At 43.0% G+C, this 17,301-nt stretch overlaps 1 protein-coding gene across 1 annotated transcript; it reads left to right on the top strand.

The window, feature by feature from the left end:
• Positions 1-5,522: 5,522 nt before the first annotated feature.
• Positions 5,523-15,059, top strand: LOC122039544. Its single transcript, XM_042599124.1, has 5 exons — positions 5,523-5,690; positions 12,262-12,599; positions 13,607-13,677; positions 14,208-14,258; positions 14,752-15,059. The coding sequence occupies exons 1-5, from the start codon at positions 5,523-5,525 to the stop codon at positions 14,874-14,876; spliced, it is 753 nt and encodes a 250-aa protein (XP_042455058.1). The 3' UTR covers positions 14,877-15,059.
• Positions 15,060-17,301: the final 2,242 nt, after the last annotated feature.

The following is a 17,301-nucleotide window of genomic DNA, read 5'->3' as shown; positions in this document are numbered from 1 at the left end:
GAGGGATCTGAGAATGAGAGAAAATTTGAGATTGAGAGAGAGGTTGAGACTGAGATGTACTAGGGTCAGGAGTTGAGATTGAGATATGATTGATGATTTGTCCTTTAATCAGACTTGCATGGCAGGGATGAGCGCCCTAAGTTGGTTAAACCAGGTCTAAGTCACATCTGAGTTGAATTAACTTTTTCTTGGATCATGTTTGACCCATCTTAATTTTGACTGACAGATCAGCACGACTCTTGACCACGGGACACGTAGGAACTGAAGGAGATGTTGTGGGCCGCATCAATAATAATACAACAAAACTTTTTGTTTTATCTGAATTATATGGACAATGATATCATCGATCGATTGACTTGATAAAGTAATACTCGATCAGCTTTCATGGTTTGAATCGACCATTTTAGATCGGGTCAGTTCGAAACGATCAAGTCGGTTTGAACACGACCTATTGATTGATAAAATAATTTTGTTTGATCTAATTATGCGAATTATATTCATGCAAGATACATGTACATATCTTAATAGTGTTTTATATCGTTGTATTATTTCCTATTATCATTGCTCTGGGTTATTTATTTAATTAATTAATATCGTTGTCCTAATCCACAACCAATTTTGTGTTGATTTAAAAACAAAGATTTAAATTTAAAATTAATTATGATCTCTTATTCAGGAAGGAAATAGTTAACATATATATAAGATTGAAAGAAATATTACAATTTGAAACTATGAAAGGAAACATGTTGGCGTTCCATTAATTGACGGGATTCGTTGTGATTCTTTTCCAAATTCAACAATAATTTAATTTGTATAAATTGATGGAGAGCGATTAATATAGATTAGCAGTTGATTAAAAGACCGCCATGGGGAGGAAGAAGGTGAAGCTCGCATGGATCACCAACGATGCCACGAGACGCGTCACCTTCGAGAAGCGGAAGAAGGGCCTGGTGAAGAAGGTGAGCGAGCTGGCCACGCTCTGCGGCGTCGAGGCGTGCCTGGTCGTCTACGGGCCTCAGGATGCGGCGGAGGCGGAGCCGGAGGTGTGGCCGTCGCCAGCGGGGACAGCTCGCGTGGCCACGCGCTTCAATAGCATGCCGGAGATGTACCGGTGGCGCAAGATGACCGACCAGGAGGACTTCCTCCGGCAGCACGCCGCCAAGCTGCAGGACCAACTCCGCCGCCAAGATCGGGAGAGCAGGGAGCTCGAAGTCAGCCTCTTCGCCCACGAGATTATGGCCGGCGGGCGGAGCCTGGACGACGCTGACCTAAATTACGCGATGGGACTGGTGCAGATGATAGACATGAAGCTGAAGCTTGTGCAGAACAGGATAGCAGGGCCGTCCCAAGTCTATTTATGTGGCAAAAGGCGAAATCGCTCGCCTCCAGCGCCCCCGCCGCACCCGACCCAAGGGCATCACGAGGGAGGTAAATCATAGCATCCTGAGCGAGCATGTGGTAGGTGGAAATCTCAAGTCTATTTATGGCACTAGGTAGAATAAAAATTAGATCTATGATACTATTTTAAATAAATCACTTCTCCCTTTTTCATACAAATTTGGGATGGTTTAATTTTTTTAACAAAATAAAATATTAATTTAAAGAATAATTTTTATATAAAACTAATTTTTCTCTCTTTTTGAAATATAAAATTATTAATTAAATTTTTATATTTAAATTTGGATACCCTAATTTTTATATTCAAGTTTGGATAGCTTAAACATAAGTCTTAATGTCTTATGCCTAAAGTCGACCACGAGTAAATTGAGCAGACGATGTCCTTAAAGAATCCCACACTCTTTGATGTGTCTATTTGCTCCTATATATTATGTGCGGGTGCTGTCTAAGGAAAACGAGCGAAGACATTGAGATAAAATCTTGAATTTGAATAGTCTTCCAGAAGACTAAATTCTAAGGCTAGAGCTTCGTTTTCTGTATGACTTCTATTATTTTGCATGTTATTAATGATAGATAATATTTCTGGAAAATTTTGGAGATGGAGCCGTGAGAGGGTGTTTGAATGGAAAATTTAATCACCAATAGTAAAGTATCCTTCCACATTTATTACCGCATCACAAGTCGAAATCTCACATCGTTGAAATTTCTGACCGCTATCCTTGTCGTGGCGCAGCCGAATCCACTGAAAATACAAAACATGAGTTAGCCAACCTCTTTCTTGGACTGTATACTTGCTTTTTATAAATGTGAGATACATCAATTGTGATAAAAAATGAATATATTTACCTCTAATATCTCCGTCAACTCGTCTCAAGACCAACACGAATGTGAGATACACCAAGACATCGTGGAGAGATGAGAAAGACACAAACTTCTTGATTTTTCTTCCTTATAACGCCTGTACTTTAACAAATGAAGAACTCGAACCCCCTAACTTTAGAGTACACGATAATACGAAGGAAACGAAGGGTTAGATGGAGTTAGTGAGTCCAGATTGATCTTGAGATAATTTTACTAAAACAACACAACATATAATGATTATGTAAGATAATACGAAGCAAAGGAAGTGTTAGATGTAGTTAATGAGTCCAGATTAATCTTGAGAAAGAGAAAATATTTTTCCATCACCAAATAAAGATAAGATTTTTATATCCCATCCAATTAATGATAAAAGAAGCATCTCAAATAAATTTACCTACATCATAGTATTATTTAATCTATTCAATCCGTAAAAGTATAAGTAAATTTGCTAATTGCATAGTGTCAATCTCTGCTATTTAAGAAAACATGTATTACAACGTGGTGGTCTAACAATCTATTTAATGTCCTCTTTCATCTTTATAAATTCCTTCCCATTATTTTTTCCATCTCTAATGCCGCGATAAGGAAGTGCCCATCTGACACAGATTAATGATTACAGTGAAAGTTAAAGTCAAAACGATCAATGTCAAGGCTCAGATGCTCAACCACGTCGCCCAAGCGAGAGGGGACTATTAGAGAGGAACCTGCGCCCGATCGGCCGTCTGAATGAAATCGCGTCTGGTCAGCCCGATCGGCAGGAGAGCGGGTCGAGGGGGCCACTCGTCCGGCTCAGAGTATGCCATTGACAATGTAATGAACCGATATAATAAAAGAGGAAAAGATGGATACTTAATAAGAGGAAGAGCAAACAAAAGAGAATACTCCATCTATCCTTAAATGCGGAAGAAGCCAAGACAAAAATACCTTTTGTCTGCAATTAATATCATTAAACAGGGGCATATGAAGGGTCACTAAAACAGGTAAGTACGAAGAAAGAGGGGGATTGATCTCAGTTCCTAGTACTTTCATTTTTCTTCTTCTGTTTCTAACTTGAGCGTCGGAGGGTCAATGCCCGAACAAGTCAATCAATAATTTTTGGAGGTGATTCTAAATGACCCTCTGCCGAAAAATTACACTCCACTGACAATCGAGGAATATAATGGATCAACCGACCCCGACGACCACTTGGCCAAGTTTGATAACGCGGTCGCACTTCAGCAGTACACGGATGAGGTGAAATGTCGAGTCTTCCTCACCATGCTATCTAGATCGGCACAACGTTGGTTCAAACAGTTGCCGGGCGGCTGAATCCACGACTTCAAGGACTTCCGAGCTACCTTCATACACTACTTCGCTAGTAGTTGCCGCCACTAGAAGACGAGTGTGAATATAATCTCGTTGAAGCAAGGGCCCCGAGAGCTATCAAGGGCCTATATCCAGCGCTTCAATCAGATGACGATGAATATCCCAGCGGTCTCCTTGAACGAGTTAGTAAATGCCTTTACTCAGGGGCTCACCGAAGGAGAGTTCTTCCGTTCGCTCACATGGAGACCGCCAAAGGACTTTGGCCACGTACAAAAAAAAGCTAATGAATACATCAATGTGAAAGAAGCCCATGCAACATGGAAGAAAGAGACACATGTCGAGCCCGCAGGAGTATCTGAACGGTGTCAGCCTGTAGCCATCTGCCCCCCAAGGGGCTTCGATCATAAGGAGCCCCGCTAGGCGAGCCCAGGACACATGTCGTACAGCATGTGGCGGGCGCTCGTCCAAAGGCTGCAAAAGGCAAAGTGTGGGCGCTGGTGTTCTGCTCCTTCTAACAGTCGGCAACACACAACACCCTAGATTGCTATTGTCATCGAACACCATCACCTGATCGGTGACAAAGGCGCCGATCAACCGTCCGAAGGGAGGGAGAAAGGACAACGCCCGAACCACACCACCACTAGCCTCAACGTTGGAACAGTTGAAGTTTCGCCCGATGCTTCGCCGAACGGAATGAACCATCGGCACGAGGGGAAGAGAACCGGAGTAACGCTGCTCAGGGGAGATAGGTATGATCGCAGGAGGGCCGATCGACGGAGATTCTAACCGAGAAATAAAGTCGCATGCTCGGCGACTCAAGATCCACGTTGTTGGCTGCAGCAAGAAGAAAGCTTAAGGACCTGAAATCAACTTCAGCCCTAAAGACTTAGAGGGAAATGAGATCCCTCACAACAATGCACTGATCATCTGAGCGGAAATTTTGGAGATGGAGCCGTGAGAGGGTGTTTGAATGGAAAATTTAATCACCAATAGTAAAGTATCCTTCCACATTTATTACCGCATCACAAGTCGAAATCTCACATCGTTGAAATTTCTGACCGCTGTCCTTGTCGTGGCGCAGCCGAATCCACTGAAAATACAAAACATGAGTTAGCCAACCTCTTTCTCGGACTGTACACTTGCTTTTTATAAATGTGAGATACATCAATTGTGGTAAAAAATGAATATGCTTGTCTCCAATACTCCCGCCAACTCGTCCCAAGACCAACACGAATGTGAGATACACCAAGACATCGTGGAGACGAATCAAGATTCATGCTATTGGCTACAGCAAAGAGAAAGCTGAAAGATCCGAAATCAACTTCAACCCTAAAAACTTAGAGGGAAAAGAGATCCCTTACGACGATGCACTGATCATCCAAGCAATAATTGTCAATTATACAATCCATCGAACTTTTGTTGCTATAAGGAGTTCAGTGAATATCATTTATAAAAAGGCATTCGATCAGTTGCAAATCGACCAGAGCGAACTGCTGCCGATGATGACTCCGCTCTACGATTTCATGCGTAACGAAGTGTTGCTGATCGTCCAGACCAAGCTATCCATTTCACTTGGCGAAGGGCCCCTGAAAAGGACAAGGACCACAAACTTCGTTGTGGTAGACGCACCGTCAGGATACAACGTTATATTAGGCCGACTAGCCTTAAATGAGTTCCGAGCAGTGGTGTTCACCTACTGCCAAAAGATTAAGTTCCCGGTGGATGACAAAGTGGGAGGAGTCAAAGGTGACCAATTGGCCATTCGACGATGCTACATTGAGATGGTCAGATCAGAAGCAAGGACCGCTCAGAAAAACCCGCGTCTGGAGGTGAACACCATCATTGAGAAGCCCCCTGCGAGGGTTTATGAAGAAAACGAAGAATTCTAGATTCACCCAGACCAATCAGATGCGACCACCATCTTTGTCGCCGATCTGGAGAGCGAGAAAAAGGCCAAGATGACTGCCTGCATCGGCCGGAATCATGATGTGTTCGCCTGGTCGACCCACCAGCTCCTTGAGATCTCGCCGAGCATCGCTCAGCACGAGCTTCATATCCGATCAGATTCTCAGCCCGTGAAGCAGCGGAAAAGGGACTTCAGCGCGGAGCAGAATCTGATCATCCGGGCATAAATAGAGAAATTACTAGAAGCCGAACACATCCGGGAAGCCCAGTTCCTGAGTTGGCTCTAATGTGGAACTGGTCTCCAAGCCAGGTAACAAATGATGGGTGTGCATTGACTTTCGAGACCTGAATAAGGCGTGCCCGAAGGATTTCTATCCGTTACCCCGGATAGACCAAATGGTGGACACTACGACGAGCTACGAGCTAATCTGTATGCTAAACGTAAATTAAGGCTTCCACCAAGTGCTGCTTACCAAAGAAGATCAGGAAAAGGTTATGTTGGAACCCCAAGGTTATTTTGATGTGATCAACCAAGTTAGGTTAGGTCCTGTGGTATTTTAACCTTGTGTCAAAGTGTGTAGGAGCTTAGGAACACAAGAAGTCGAGCAAAAGACGCAGCTAACGAGAAGGACAACACGGGAGAGAGCCGACAGGTTCGGTGCGTCTAAGGGACGAGGTACTGCGGAAGAGTACGCAAGCAGGCGAGAAGGAAGCGCGCGGCGTTTCCGAGGGACGAGAAGCCGGAGCAGAATGTTGCTCGAGAAGGCTGAAATTGAGTTCGGGTGAGCCTTATTTCGGTTGACTGAAATCACCCAAGCGAGCGGAACTGGAGCGAACGACCCGGACCGAGGCGAACTGAACCGGAGCAGAAGGCCCGGACCTAAATGGTCAAAAAGGTTGACTTTGAGGTCCCGACGTCCGGATCCATTCAGGGCGCCCGAAACCCTTTCAGCGCCCGGAATGTGACTTTGACCGGATCACGTTTGACCGTGAACCGTTACGAAGGGGATAAAACTTTATCCCCCTCCAGGCGCCCCGACCAAGGATATAAATACAATATTAGTCCAGAAGTTTTTCAATCAACAAGCAATTATAAAACAACACTAGTGCGCTCTTCATTGTTAGTTTAACTTCTCATTTTGTGCTTTCATTGCTGTATGAGGCTTCTCTGCCTGAAGGAGATACTTGGTGCATTTATTTCCTTGGATTAACAACCTCATCGGTTGTAACCAAGTAAAAGCTTTGAGCATCTTCTTTTAGCTTATTCTTTTATTTCAATTTATGTAAGTGTTCTTTTAAAAGTCCGAGAAGAGTATTTGTTTTTATATTGTGCAGGGCTATTCAATCCCTCTTCTAGCCGGCCACTAAGGACCCAACAAGTGGTATTAGAGCCAGGATGCTTCAGGAGGACTAATCGTCGATCGAAGCAAAGACGATGGCCGGACCAAGCATATACTCGCCGAAATTCGAGAGGGAGTTCGCTAGCTGGATATTGTCCACAATAGCATGATATTGTCCACTTTGGGCCTAGGCCCTCATGACTTTGCTCTTGGGCTCTTCCCAAAAGGCCTCATGCCATTGGAGATATCTTTCTCTTATAAACCCATGATCTTTCCCATGTGTTTTTAATGTGGGACTATGTTTGCAACCTTGCAACCCCAACAATCCCCGTCCCCCCTCAAACAAAGGACCACAGGCTTCCCACGCCCGATCATCGACCCACCAGGTCTTCCTGCCCCTCAGTCCACCCGACCTACTAGGACTTCCTTGCCTAGTCGCAACTAGGACTTCCTGCCTGGTGTCTGGTCCTCTTGATCTGAACATAAGAGCCCCCACTTCCTTTGTTCGAGGTCAATATTGTACCCATATGGCTCAATTAGACCATAGCACTTATGCACAGTTGGCGGTTAAACCTTGTGGCAGTCCGGGCTCTGATACCTATTGTACGATCGAAAAGAATTTAGATATTTCCACAATGGCATGATATTGTCCACTTTGGGCCTAGGCCCTCATGACTTTGGTCTTGGACTCTTCCCAAAAGGCCTCATGCCAATGGAGATATCTTTCTCTTATAAACCCATGATCTTTCCCATGTGTTTTCAATGTGGGACTATGTTTGCAACCTTGCAACCCTAACAACAACAACACAAACAAAAATACAAGAAGAGAGTACAAGATACAAATGAAAACACTACTTCTTCTTGCTTACTTGTTGCTTATTGTTGCCTCTTGAACCTTGAGAGAACACTCCCAAGAGCCTTTAAGAACTAGCGGTGAAGATCGAAGAAAGTCGTTGAAGATCGTTGTAAGCTCGTAAGAAAGAAATCGCAAAGATTTGTGGAGAAAATGCTCCACCAAGGCTTTAAACAGTGCTCCCAATTGATCCAATCCATCCCCAATCGATCGCCACGTCAGCATCGCTCCATCCCAGCCGTCCATCGCTCATTTCCTGTGCAACGGTCACTTCCCAATTGATCGACCAATCGATTGGGACTGCCTGAATCGATCGCCCGATCGATTCAGAGCCTTTCTGTGCTCTCGCGTTCGCGCGAGAGCTTTTGCTGCCCAATCGATCGACCAATCGATTGGCAGCTCCCAATCGATCACCCGATCGATTAGGAAAGCCTTTGTGCACACGATTTCACATCGCAATCGATCGGCCGATCGATTGGGCCTTCCCACAATCGCAGCACACTCCAATCAATCTCTCGATCGATTGACCAGACTTGACTCAAACTCAAGTCCAAAATCTCCAGCCCAACTCCTGGTCAACCGTGACTTGTTGGGTCTTCATGCCTAGCATTTGGCCACACCCGACCAACCTCGAATTAGCCTTCTAGCCTCGTCCATTAGTCTTGAGTCCCTCGGATATCTCCCATCCTTCACGCCTTGCCTTCAGGAGCTTCCTTCGGTCTCATCCTAGTTGTCGGGTCTTCCTTGCCAAGTCATACCAGGACTTACTTTGCCAAGACCACATGCTTGGACTTACACCTTTTGCCAAGAACACACTTGGACTTTCCAATTGCCTGGCTCCTCATCAGGACTTTCTCCTTTGCCAAGATTACACTTGGACTTTCCAACTGCCTGGCTCCTCACCAGGACTTTCTCCTGCCTAGCTCCTCACTAGGACTTTCTCCTTCGCTTGGCTCCTCACCAGGACTTTTTCGTTACCTGGCTCCTTACCAGGACTTTCTCCTGCCTAGCTCCTCACTAGGACTTTCTCCTTTGCCTAGCTCCTCACTAGGACTTTCCCGTTGCCTGGCTCCTCTCCAGGACTTTCTCCTGCCTAGCTCCTCACTAGGACTTTCCAAATGTCTAACATCCAGTTAAGACTTCCCAGTCAAGTCTCCTGTCAACCTTGACCTACTTGACTTGTATTCTCATCAACCTGGTCAACCCTTTGACCATCTCCATAACCGGACGATTGCTCCAGCAATCTCCTTATATTATCAAACATCAAAACTCAAATCCTGACTCAAGCTTGACTCAACTCAAGCTTAGTCACACTGGTCAAACTTGACCTAGGGAAATTACCCCAACAGTTAGTACTTTCCATAACCTAGGGTTACCACCTCCTAGGATCTAGGGTTACCTCCCCTTAGGATTTTTTACCTACCTAGAATCCACTAGAACTTATCTAAGAATACTTAGGAATTTCCTGCAAACTCATTCACACATGCTAGATAACAAGAAATCTTAACTTTTGAACCCTTTGCCATAATAAAAATATAGGTTTAATTGTCTCGTGCTCCCTACACCAACAAACTTAACTTTAAAGTTTAAAAATTACTTAATTTAGAATGACTTCACTTATTAAAACAACAATTAGTTTTGAAATCACTTTTTTTTATAAAAGTAATACAATACTTTTAAAAAATCAATACTTTTAAAAAGTACTTAAGTTTGAAAAATACTTAAGTTTTAACCTCCTTTTACTCTCCTCCTTAATTAATACCTAATGCGGTGATAAGGAAGAGTCTACTTGGCACGAGTCAATTGCCACGGTGTAGGTCAAAGTCAAGACGGTCAACACTAGGGAAGCGGATGTTGAACCCTGTGGTAGTTTTGATGTGATCAACCAAGTTTAGGTTAGGTCATGCTTTGTGTTTGATCCCTGTGTCTAAGTGTGCAGGAGCTTAGGAGCGCAGGAAGTCGAGCGGAAGACGCAGCTAGCGAGAAGGACGGCACGGGAAGAGAGCCGACGGGCTCAGTGCGTCCGAATGACGAGAGAGCTGCGGAAGAGTACACCCGGTGGGCGTGAAGAACATGCACGGTGTTCGAGGGACGTAAAGCCGGGACGTAAGACTGCTCGAGGAGAAGGCCAGGAACTGGGTTCGGGTGAGCCCTATTCCGGATGACCGAAATCACCCAAAAAAGTCGAACCAGAGCAAGTCAACTGGAAGTTGACTTGTCAATGGTTCGGTCGATCGAACCTCCTGATCGGTCGACCGAACCCCACTCAATCAGCATCCAATCGCCAATGCCACGTCAGAAGCTGACCGTTGGTAAAGCTGATCGGTCGACCGAACCTCTTGATCGGTCGACCGAACCGAAGTTAATCCAGAGACTTAGTCGAGCAAATTGATCGGGCCAACTCAGCTGGAGTCCGTTGGCCGATCGGTCGATCGAACATATGGATCGGTCAACCGAACCAAAGCTCGATCCTCAAAGACTGCACCTGGACGGAAGACTGGGCAGGTACGGCAGGTTCGGTCGACCGAACCTGGGGATCGGTCGACCGATCCCTCTCGAGTCAAACTTGATCCAGAAGGTTTAGGTTATGTGATAAGCTCTAGAACCTCTATATAAAGGAGGTCTCGGGTAGCTATTTATAATGCAACGAATACGGAAAAAATAACAACTCTTGTACTCTTATTCTCTTAGCAACTACTGTACTGTCAAAGTGTAAATGGCTTCTCCGCCTTCAGAGAAGAAGTTTTCTTACCGTGCTTTTCTTACTGCCCTGGATTAACAACCCTCTTGGTTGTAACCAGGTTTAATTCTGTCTCCTGTTATTTTTGTTGTTAATTTTAGTATTGTTGCTTTATTTTAAGAGTTGGAAATCTTTGAGGAGGGTATAATATTTATCGCAGGCAATTCACCCCCCCTCTTGCCGAACCTCTTGATCAGTTGACTGAATCGAAGTTAATCCAGAGACTTAGTCGAGCAAATTGATCGGGCCAATTCAGCTGGAGTCCGTTGGCCGATCGGTCGTCCGAATATAAGGATCGGTCGACCGAACCAAAGCTCGATCCTCAGAGACTGCACCTGGACGAAAGACTGGGCAGGTACAGCAGGTTCGGTCGACCAAACCTGGGGATTGGTCGACCGATCCCTCTCGAGTCAAACCTGATCCAGAAGGTTCTGGTTATGTGATAAGCTCTAGAACCCCTATATAAAGGAGGTCTCGGGTAGCTATTAATAATACAACGAATACGAACGAAATAGCAACTCTTGTACTCTCATTCTCTTAGCAACTACTGTACTGTCAAAGTGTAAAAGGCTTCTCCGCCTTCAGATAAGGAGTTTTCTTACTGCGCTTTTCTTACTGCCCTGGATTAATAACCCTCTTGGTTGTAACCAGGTTAAATTCTGTCTCCTATTATTTTTGCTGTTAATTTTATTATTGTTGCTTTATTTTAAGAGTTGAAAAGCTTTGAGGAGGGTATAATATTTATCGCATGCAATTCACCCCTCCTCTTGCCGGTCCCCGCTGCACCAACAAGTGGTATCAGAGCCCAACAGCCTCAGAGGGACTAACCGCCATATGAAGAATAAAGATCAGAACAATGGCCGACGCGAACATTCATCCCCTAAAGTTCGACGGAGATTTCGCTACATGGAAGCGAAAAATGGAGGTATTCTTTAAAACGGATTTTGATATTCTTATTACAATGAAATATGATTTTGCAGCTCCGAAAGATAAAGAAGAAAACACGTGGAGCAAGAAGGAGCAAGCCGATTTTGTCGCCAACGGAAAGGCTGATTTCCACCTGCTCAGCGTTCTGCCACCTTAGGAGGTAAATCGGACCTCTGGGAAAAATTCCTGGAGCTTCATGAAGGTACTTCCGAGGCGAAGCTAGCAAGGCGCGACATCCTCCGGACCTAGTTGACGAACCTCCGGATGAACCAAGGAGAAAAGGTAGCGTAACTCCAAGCAAGGATTAAAGAGCTGATCACGCAACTAACCAATCTTGGAGAAGAAGCACTACAAGAAAATTGGGCTTTTACAACACTTAAAAGACAACGTTTTTTTTAAAAAGCGTTGTTGTTGTTTTTTTAACAACGCTTTTAGTGAAAAGTGTTGTCTATTTCTTTATTTTCTTACTAATAGACAACACTTTTTTAAAAACCGTTGTCTTTTAGTGATTTTTATGGGTCAACGACAACACTTCTTGAAAAGCGTTGTCTATTACCATTTTTTTAGTGTTGTCTATTGTTAAGTTCTCGTCTAAATTAAATCTAAAATGATACAAATCGTTCCATCAAGTAAGGAGTTGAAAAACCCCTAGGTTTCACTCACTCACACCCCTCTCACAACTTCTATCATCTATCGCCTTCTCCATCACTGCCGGCGCCCCTCATTCTCTTCCTCTACCCGATTGGGAGAGGACATGCTCCCTTTTCCGCCTCCATCTCATCTACAGCCGACGCTAACGCACACAATAGGAGCTTCATCCCAGAATCCGCAGGCCATCTCATCTCCTCTACCATCTTCCTCGCCGTTGACGGCAAGGTCTTCTCACAAATCTTCCAGATCTGAAAGCCATCTCACGATGCCTTCATCTTTAGCCCACAGCTTCTTCCAATTGGGAGAGGCACCACCACCGAACTCTACATCACCCTCTCCTAATTAGTAGAGGTTTCTTCGCCACCACTAGTTTCCTTCCACCTCTCCATTTCGGATTTGAAGAGTTAAGCTTCATCACTATCCAGCAGCCCCTCTCCTCTTCGGATTTGAAGAGGAGAGTTCATCCATCCTTCAACAACCCCTTTATCTTTAGATTCGAAGAGAAGGTTTCATTCTCCATCGACGAGCAGCCATCCACTTCGTCCACAGCCTTCGCCGACAGATTGGCCATCAGAGAAGCTCCATCCAGCAGCCCCCTCTCCACTACGGATTCAAAGAGGAGAGTTCTATTCCGATCCATGCCTACGACATTGGGTTATTTCTATCTATGTTGAATTGTGTTATTCTTGTTGATTGTTGAATTGTAACGTAGCTATTCTCCCATGTTTAGAATTGCATGTATTTTGCTTAATTGAATTCTCGCTCGTTATGTGTTTGATGAAATGCCTCTTTCATTAGTTAGTTTCTAAACTTGCATCTTCTTTGGTTTGAATTCTTATGATGATTAGTTAGTTGAATGTTTTAGGTTAGATTAGATTAGATTAGTTGAATTTTGACAAATTTATTCATGTGGAAGTTTATTTCTAATATTTCCTAAATTTTTGCGACTCAAATTTATTCAACTTGTCCATTACCTTGTCTATAAACTATGCACTTCCAGAATCATAAACTATGCACTTCCAGAATCTTATTGAAGCTTGTTATTGGGTCGGTCTTGAAGCTATATTATGTTATTTTGGAAAGTTTCTTGAAACATAATCCATTCAAAGAAATTTGGAACTCAAGAAGTGTGGACTTCCATTGCATTTTATCCATACCTATGTTTTCTCTTTAACATCCTTGCATCTGCTTATGGTTTAGTCACTTTATTGCTATTCACTTTGTCCATTCGAAGGATTTAACTCAAATTCTATAAGATAATTTGTTGCCTGTTTTCCCTCAGTTTGCTTGCTCGATGCACATAACACAACTAGATATGTGTTCCATTCTAAAAGTTTTCTATAGTTTATGATTGGCTTCTATATCAATTTATAATTTAACCATATAAGAACTAGTGTGTTTATGGTCAACATGGTTATCCATTAGTATAACTCATTACATGTATTAGATGTTCTAAAGAGATTTTAAAAGTCTAGTTTGGATTCTTAATTGTTAATTTGGGTGCTGAATATTTGACCCTAACCCAAGCAAGTTTATCCCAGGGCTTTCATTTTTTTTTCCTTCGCTTTGTATTTTGGTTTTAAGGACTTCTATCAAATTGACTCATTTTGCTCTAATATGTTTCAGAATTTGGCTCTCTTTGGCACACTATTGTTCTTGGAACTGGAGACCTTCGGACCTTTCCAAAGCGGCACAAGGTGGTCACTTGGACAAAAGTCAGCTGAGCAATGTGTAAAACAAATTGTGTTTGTTTAAGCATCACGATACCACCATGTTGGTGTCATTTCCCACCTGTAGCGGAGAATAGGAACAATTTCATCATTAATTATCCAAGTGTAGTTTTGTTTCTGTTGTACCTTGTTTATTAGAGTTGCCTTGAGAAACCACATTAAACTACTTGATCAGAATATGGAGGATTAAGATGCAGAATATAGAAAAATAAAAGTCCATGGCTGCATATATCAAGAGAGAGGTCCGTCATCATTTATCTCCATTCTCTTAGAAAATTGCATGGGCCTAATAACTTTTCTTTTTTGTTAAAATTTGTTTGAAAGCGGAGAGTTCTCAAATAAATCTAATAACTTTGAGTGATTGGTAAGGATGTTGGATATGTATCTGTGAGAAAAAAGAGTTCTTTAATGAATCCAAACTTATGTGTTGCTTAAGTATTTTTACCTTAAGCTTTTTGATCTTTCACCGATCTATGTTTGTTTTCTTTGATACACAGGTTTGTTCTTCCTTGGTGCAACTTATAGAAGTTCGACCATCATTCCTAGAGGTATGTGAAAAAAAATATTTGGTTTTTAGGTGGATTTGTTCATATTTATATTGATTGCCCATATTGGTTGTGTGCTTTTGTCATTCTATCTTAGACAAACATCACAATGGGAAGATGTTGTGGAATTCTAAAATAGTAGCATCAACATTTCTGCTAGCACAACCATGACATGGTAGCACATAGTGAAATGTGGATGTTAATTATATAAGATATTGTACATTAAGCCATGAATTTGTTCTGCTTTTTTGGTTTATTAGTTATGTTGTGTTGTTTGTTGATTTAATGCTAAGTAAATTGTCTTGATTCCTACTTCAGAATCTCAAAGTTTATAGAATCCACTAGAGATATTGTTGTTGTTCCATTTTTGTGGGTCATCAAGACTAACTTACACTTTGTCTTGAATCTTTCATATGTAGTGCCTTTTTAGATATTTTGAAGGTGAATGGAGGTATTAAAAAATCCAGCTAAATAGCTTGGGTATGGATGATTACAGGAGAAACTACATGCTATGTGGAACTACATCCGAAGCTCATGGGTGTGACTGGGAAGTACTTCGACGAAGAACTATCAAGAAGGCTTTGGGATTTAAGTGAGAAGATGGTTAAAGTTAATGAGTAAAGAACATTTAATTCAAGAGGATAAATAGCATCTATAAAGATCCTTTAAGTTCATGCAATAAGATGTAGACGATAGAAGTAGTTTTCAGAGTCTCAAATTAAAATTTCTTTGTATGCAAGTAATTATGCTTGTTATAAAGTGTATGGATGATAATTTATATATTTATCTTGGTTGTTTATTTAATAATATGTCGTTGATTGAAGTAGATTCACTTTCATTTATCTTTTATTTGTCTTTGGTATTAAAAGATAATAATTTAAAACCTCTTGGATAATGCTTTTTTATGTATTGTGAAACTGTTATCTTTATTAAAGAGGACAACGCTTTTTATGCGTTGTCTTTAAAAAAAGACAACGTTTTTTATGCGTTGTCTTTAAAAAAGACAACACTTTTTATGCATTGTATTTGAAAAAAACAACAACGCTTTTAAAGAGTTACAAAAGCGTTGTCTTTTCTACAAACGACAACGCTTTTAAAGCGTTGTCTTTGAGCAGACTTTTAACAACAGTGCTTTTAACAACGCTTTTTTAGCCACATAGACAACGCTTTAAAAGCGTTGTCTATTAGCTTTTTTCTTGTAGTGAAGTAACAAACCGGGACTCGATTCGGTACGCACTCAACGCCTTCCCGAGAACTCCCGAGTGGGCCTCCTTAGTAGATGCGTACTACATCTTTAAGGATTTCGAGGTAAGTACTCTAGAACATTTGTTTTCTACTTTTGAACTTCACGAATCTCGAGTTGTAGAGCCCAATGGAGTAGAAAAGATTAGTCAGAACATCGCTTTGAAGGCAAGAACAAACTATTGGTGCAGGTAGCACTAACGGTCTAACCCAGGTTTTGATGAATGACAAATAGGTTAAGTTAGTTTTGTTGTTGTCTGACACTTTGATCGAGTGTGCAGGAGAAGTCGAGACAGGTCGACGGGCTGACCGGATGTCTGGCACGAAGTCTAGCTAGGTCGACGGGCTGACCGGATAGCTGGCGAGAAGTCCAAGTGGGTCAACGGGCTGACCGGACGTTTGGCGAGAAGTCCAGCTAGGTCGACGGGCTGACCGGATAGCTGGCGAGAAGTCCAAGCGGGTCGACAGGCTGACCGGACGCTTGGCGAGAAGTCGAGGTCGGCGGGTGGCCGGACGTCTGGCGGTAAGTGAGGTAAGTCCTTTGGAGGGAGTGGCGAGGGCGTTCGGGAAGGGAACATTAGGCGTCGATCCGGCTTAGATCCATTCGGATGTCTAAGTCGAGATCGTGACTAGATCCGGTCTCGGAAAGATGGAATCTAAGTCATACTCTTTGCTATTACTTTGTTGAACTTTAATTGTGCTAACAATCATTTCTGAGGATATATATTTACCTCCGGACTAACGTTTGTCGTGCGGGGCGGAATCTCTGAGCAGGTCAAGGCGCGGAAGGAATCCAGGAGGTCAGCGCCCGGGAGGCAAACTTTATCACGATTACGCGCCGCCCGTGGGCATCTTGGTTTGGCGGCTACGTCACATTCCGGCGCTGGAAGGATCCAGCGCCGATATAAAAAGCCCGGGCGGGCTTGAATCATCAATCAATCGAGAACTCTTCTCTGCTGGTCTTGCTCGGCGTTCGATCGGCCTTGACTAAGCTCAAACAAAGCGCTCCTTGGTTATTTAATTTCCTTGTCGGTATTGCTTTATTTTCACTAGCAGTTCCTGTGTTCATTTTGTAACTATATTCGAATTGTTAGTGATTGCCCAACGAAAGTGGTCAAGACCACGGCCTTGAGTAGGAGTCGTCACGGGCTCCGAACGTAAAAAACATCTGTCTATTTTACTTTTCACTGCGTTTATACTCTAAATTTTGAATCGATATTCACCCCTCTATCGACTCTAACGGTCCTACAAGTGGTATCGGGGTACCCTCGATTTGGTGCAACCACCAATCGGGCCAGGGGTGTTCTTTTTTTCGCTTAATTCCAAACTGGTTTATCATTTTTTAATTAGAGCTAAATTGGTGCAACACCAATCTAGATTTTTCTACTATTTTTCTCTTCCCGACTACTAATCCAAGACCAAGTCTTGGGATATTTTTTGGTTATTTACCTGTGCACAGAATGTCCCAACAAGAAGGATTCAACACAGTGCGACCTCCACTCTTCAACGGGGACGACTTTCCATACTGGAAGAAGCGCATGGAGGTCTACCTCAAAACAGACTTCGACCAGTGGATGAGCAATACGAGACCCTACAAAATTCCAGCAGACACCTCAGGGAATATACTGGATCCTGAAGACTGGACAACAGATTTGAAGAAAAAGGCGTCAACAGAAAATAAAGTGATCAACACTCTACAGTGCAGACTAACAAGAGAAGAACTGAACAGAGTCGGTCCACATAAAAACGCTAAAGAGCTGTGGGACAAATTGATCGAGCTACATGAGGGAACGAGCGACGCCAA

This window comes from Zingiber officinale, chromosome 1B, assembly GCF_018446385.1.
Source record: "Zingiber officinale cultivar Zhangliang chromosome 1B, Zo_v1.1, whole genome shotgun sequence".
Classification (NCBI taxonomy): Eukaryota; Viridiplantae; Streptophyta; class Magnoliopsida; order Zingiberales; family Zingiberaceae; genus Zingiber; species Zingiber officinale.
This window is presented reverse-complemented; position numbering and strand designations above follow the sequence as displayed.

What these genes read in the sequence shown, in the direction of transcription:
- LOC122039544 (XM_042599124.1), top strand. Translation starts at nt 5,523, where the DNA reads ATGACTGCCTGCATCGGCCGGAATCATGATGTGTTCGCCTGGTCGACC. An exon ending in TCCACTACGGATTCAAAGAG is followed by an intron (nt 12,600 to 13,606) that starts GAGAGTTCTATT and finishes AATATGTTTCAG; the next exon opens with AATTTGGCTCTCTTTGGCAC. An exon ending in TTCGACCATCATTCCTAGAG is followed by an intron (nt 14,259 to 14,751) that starts GTATGTGAAAAA and finishes GGATGATTACAG; the next exon opens with GAGAAACTACATGCTATGTG.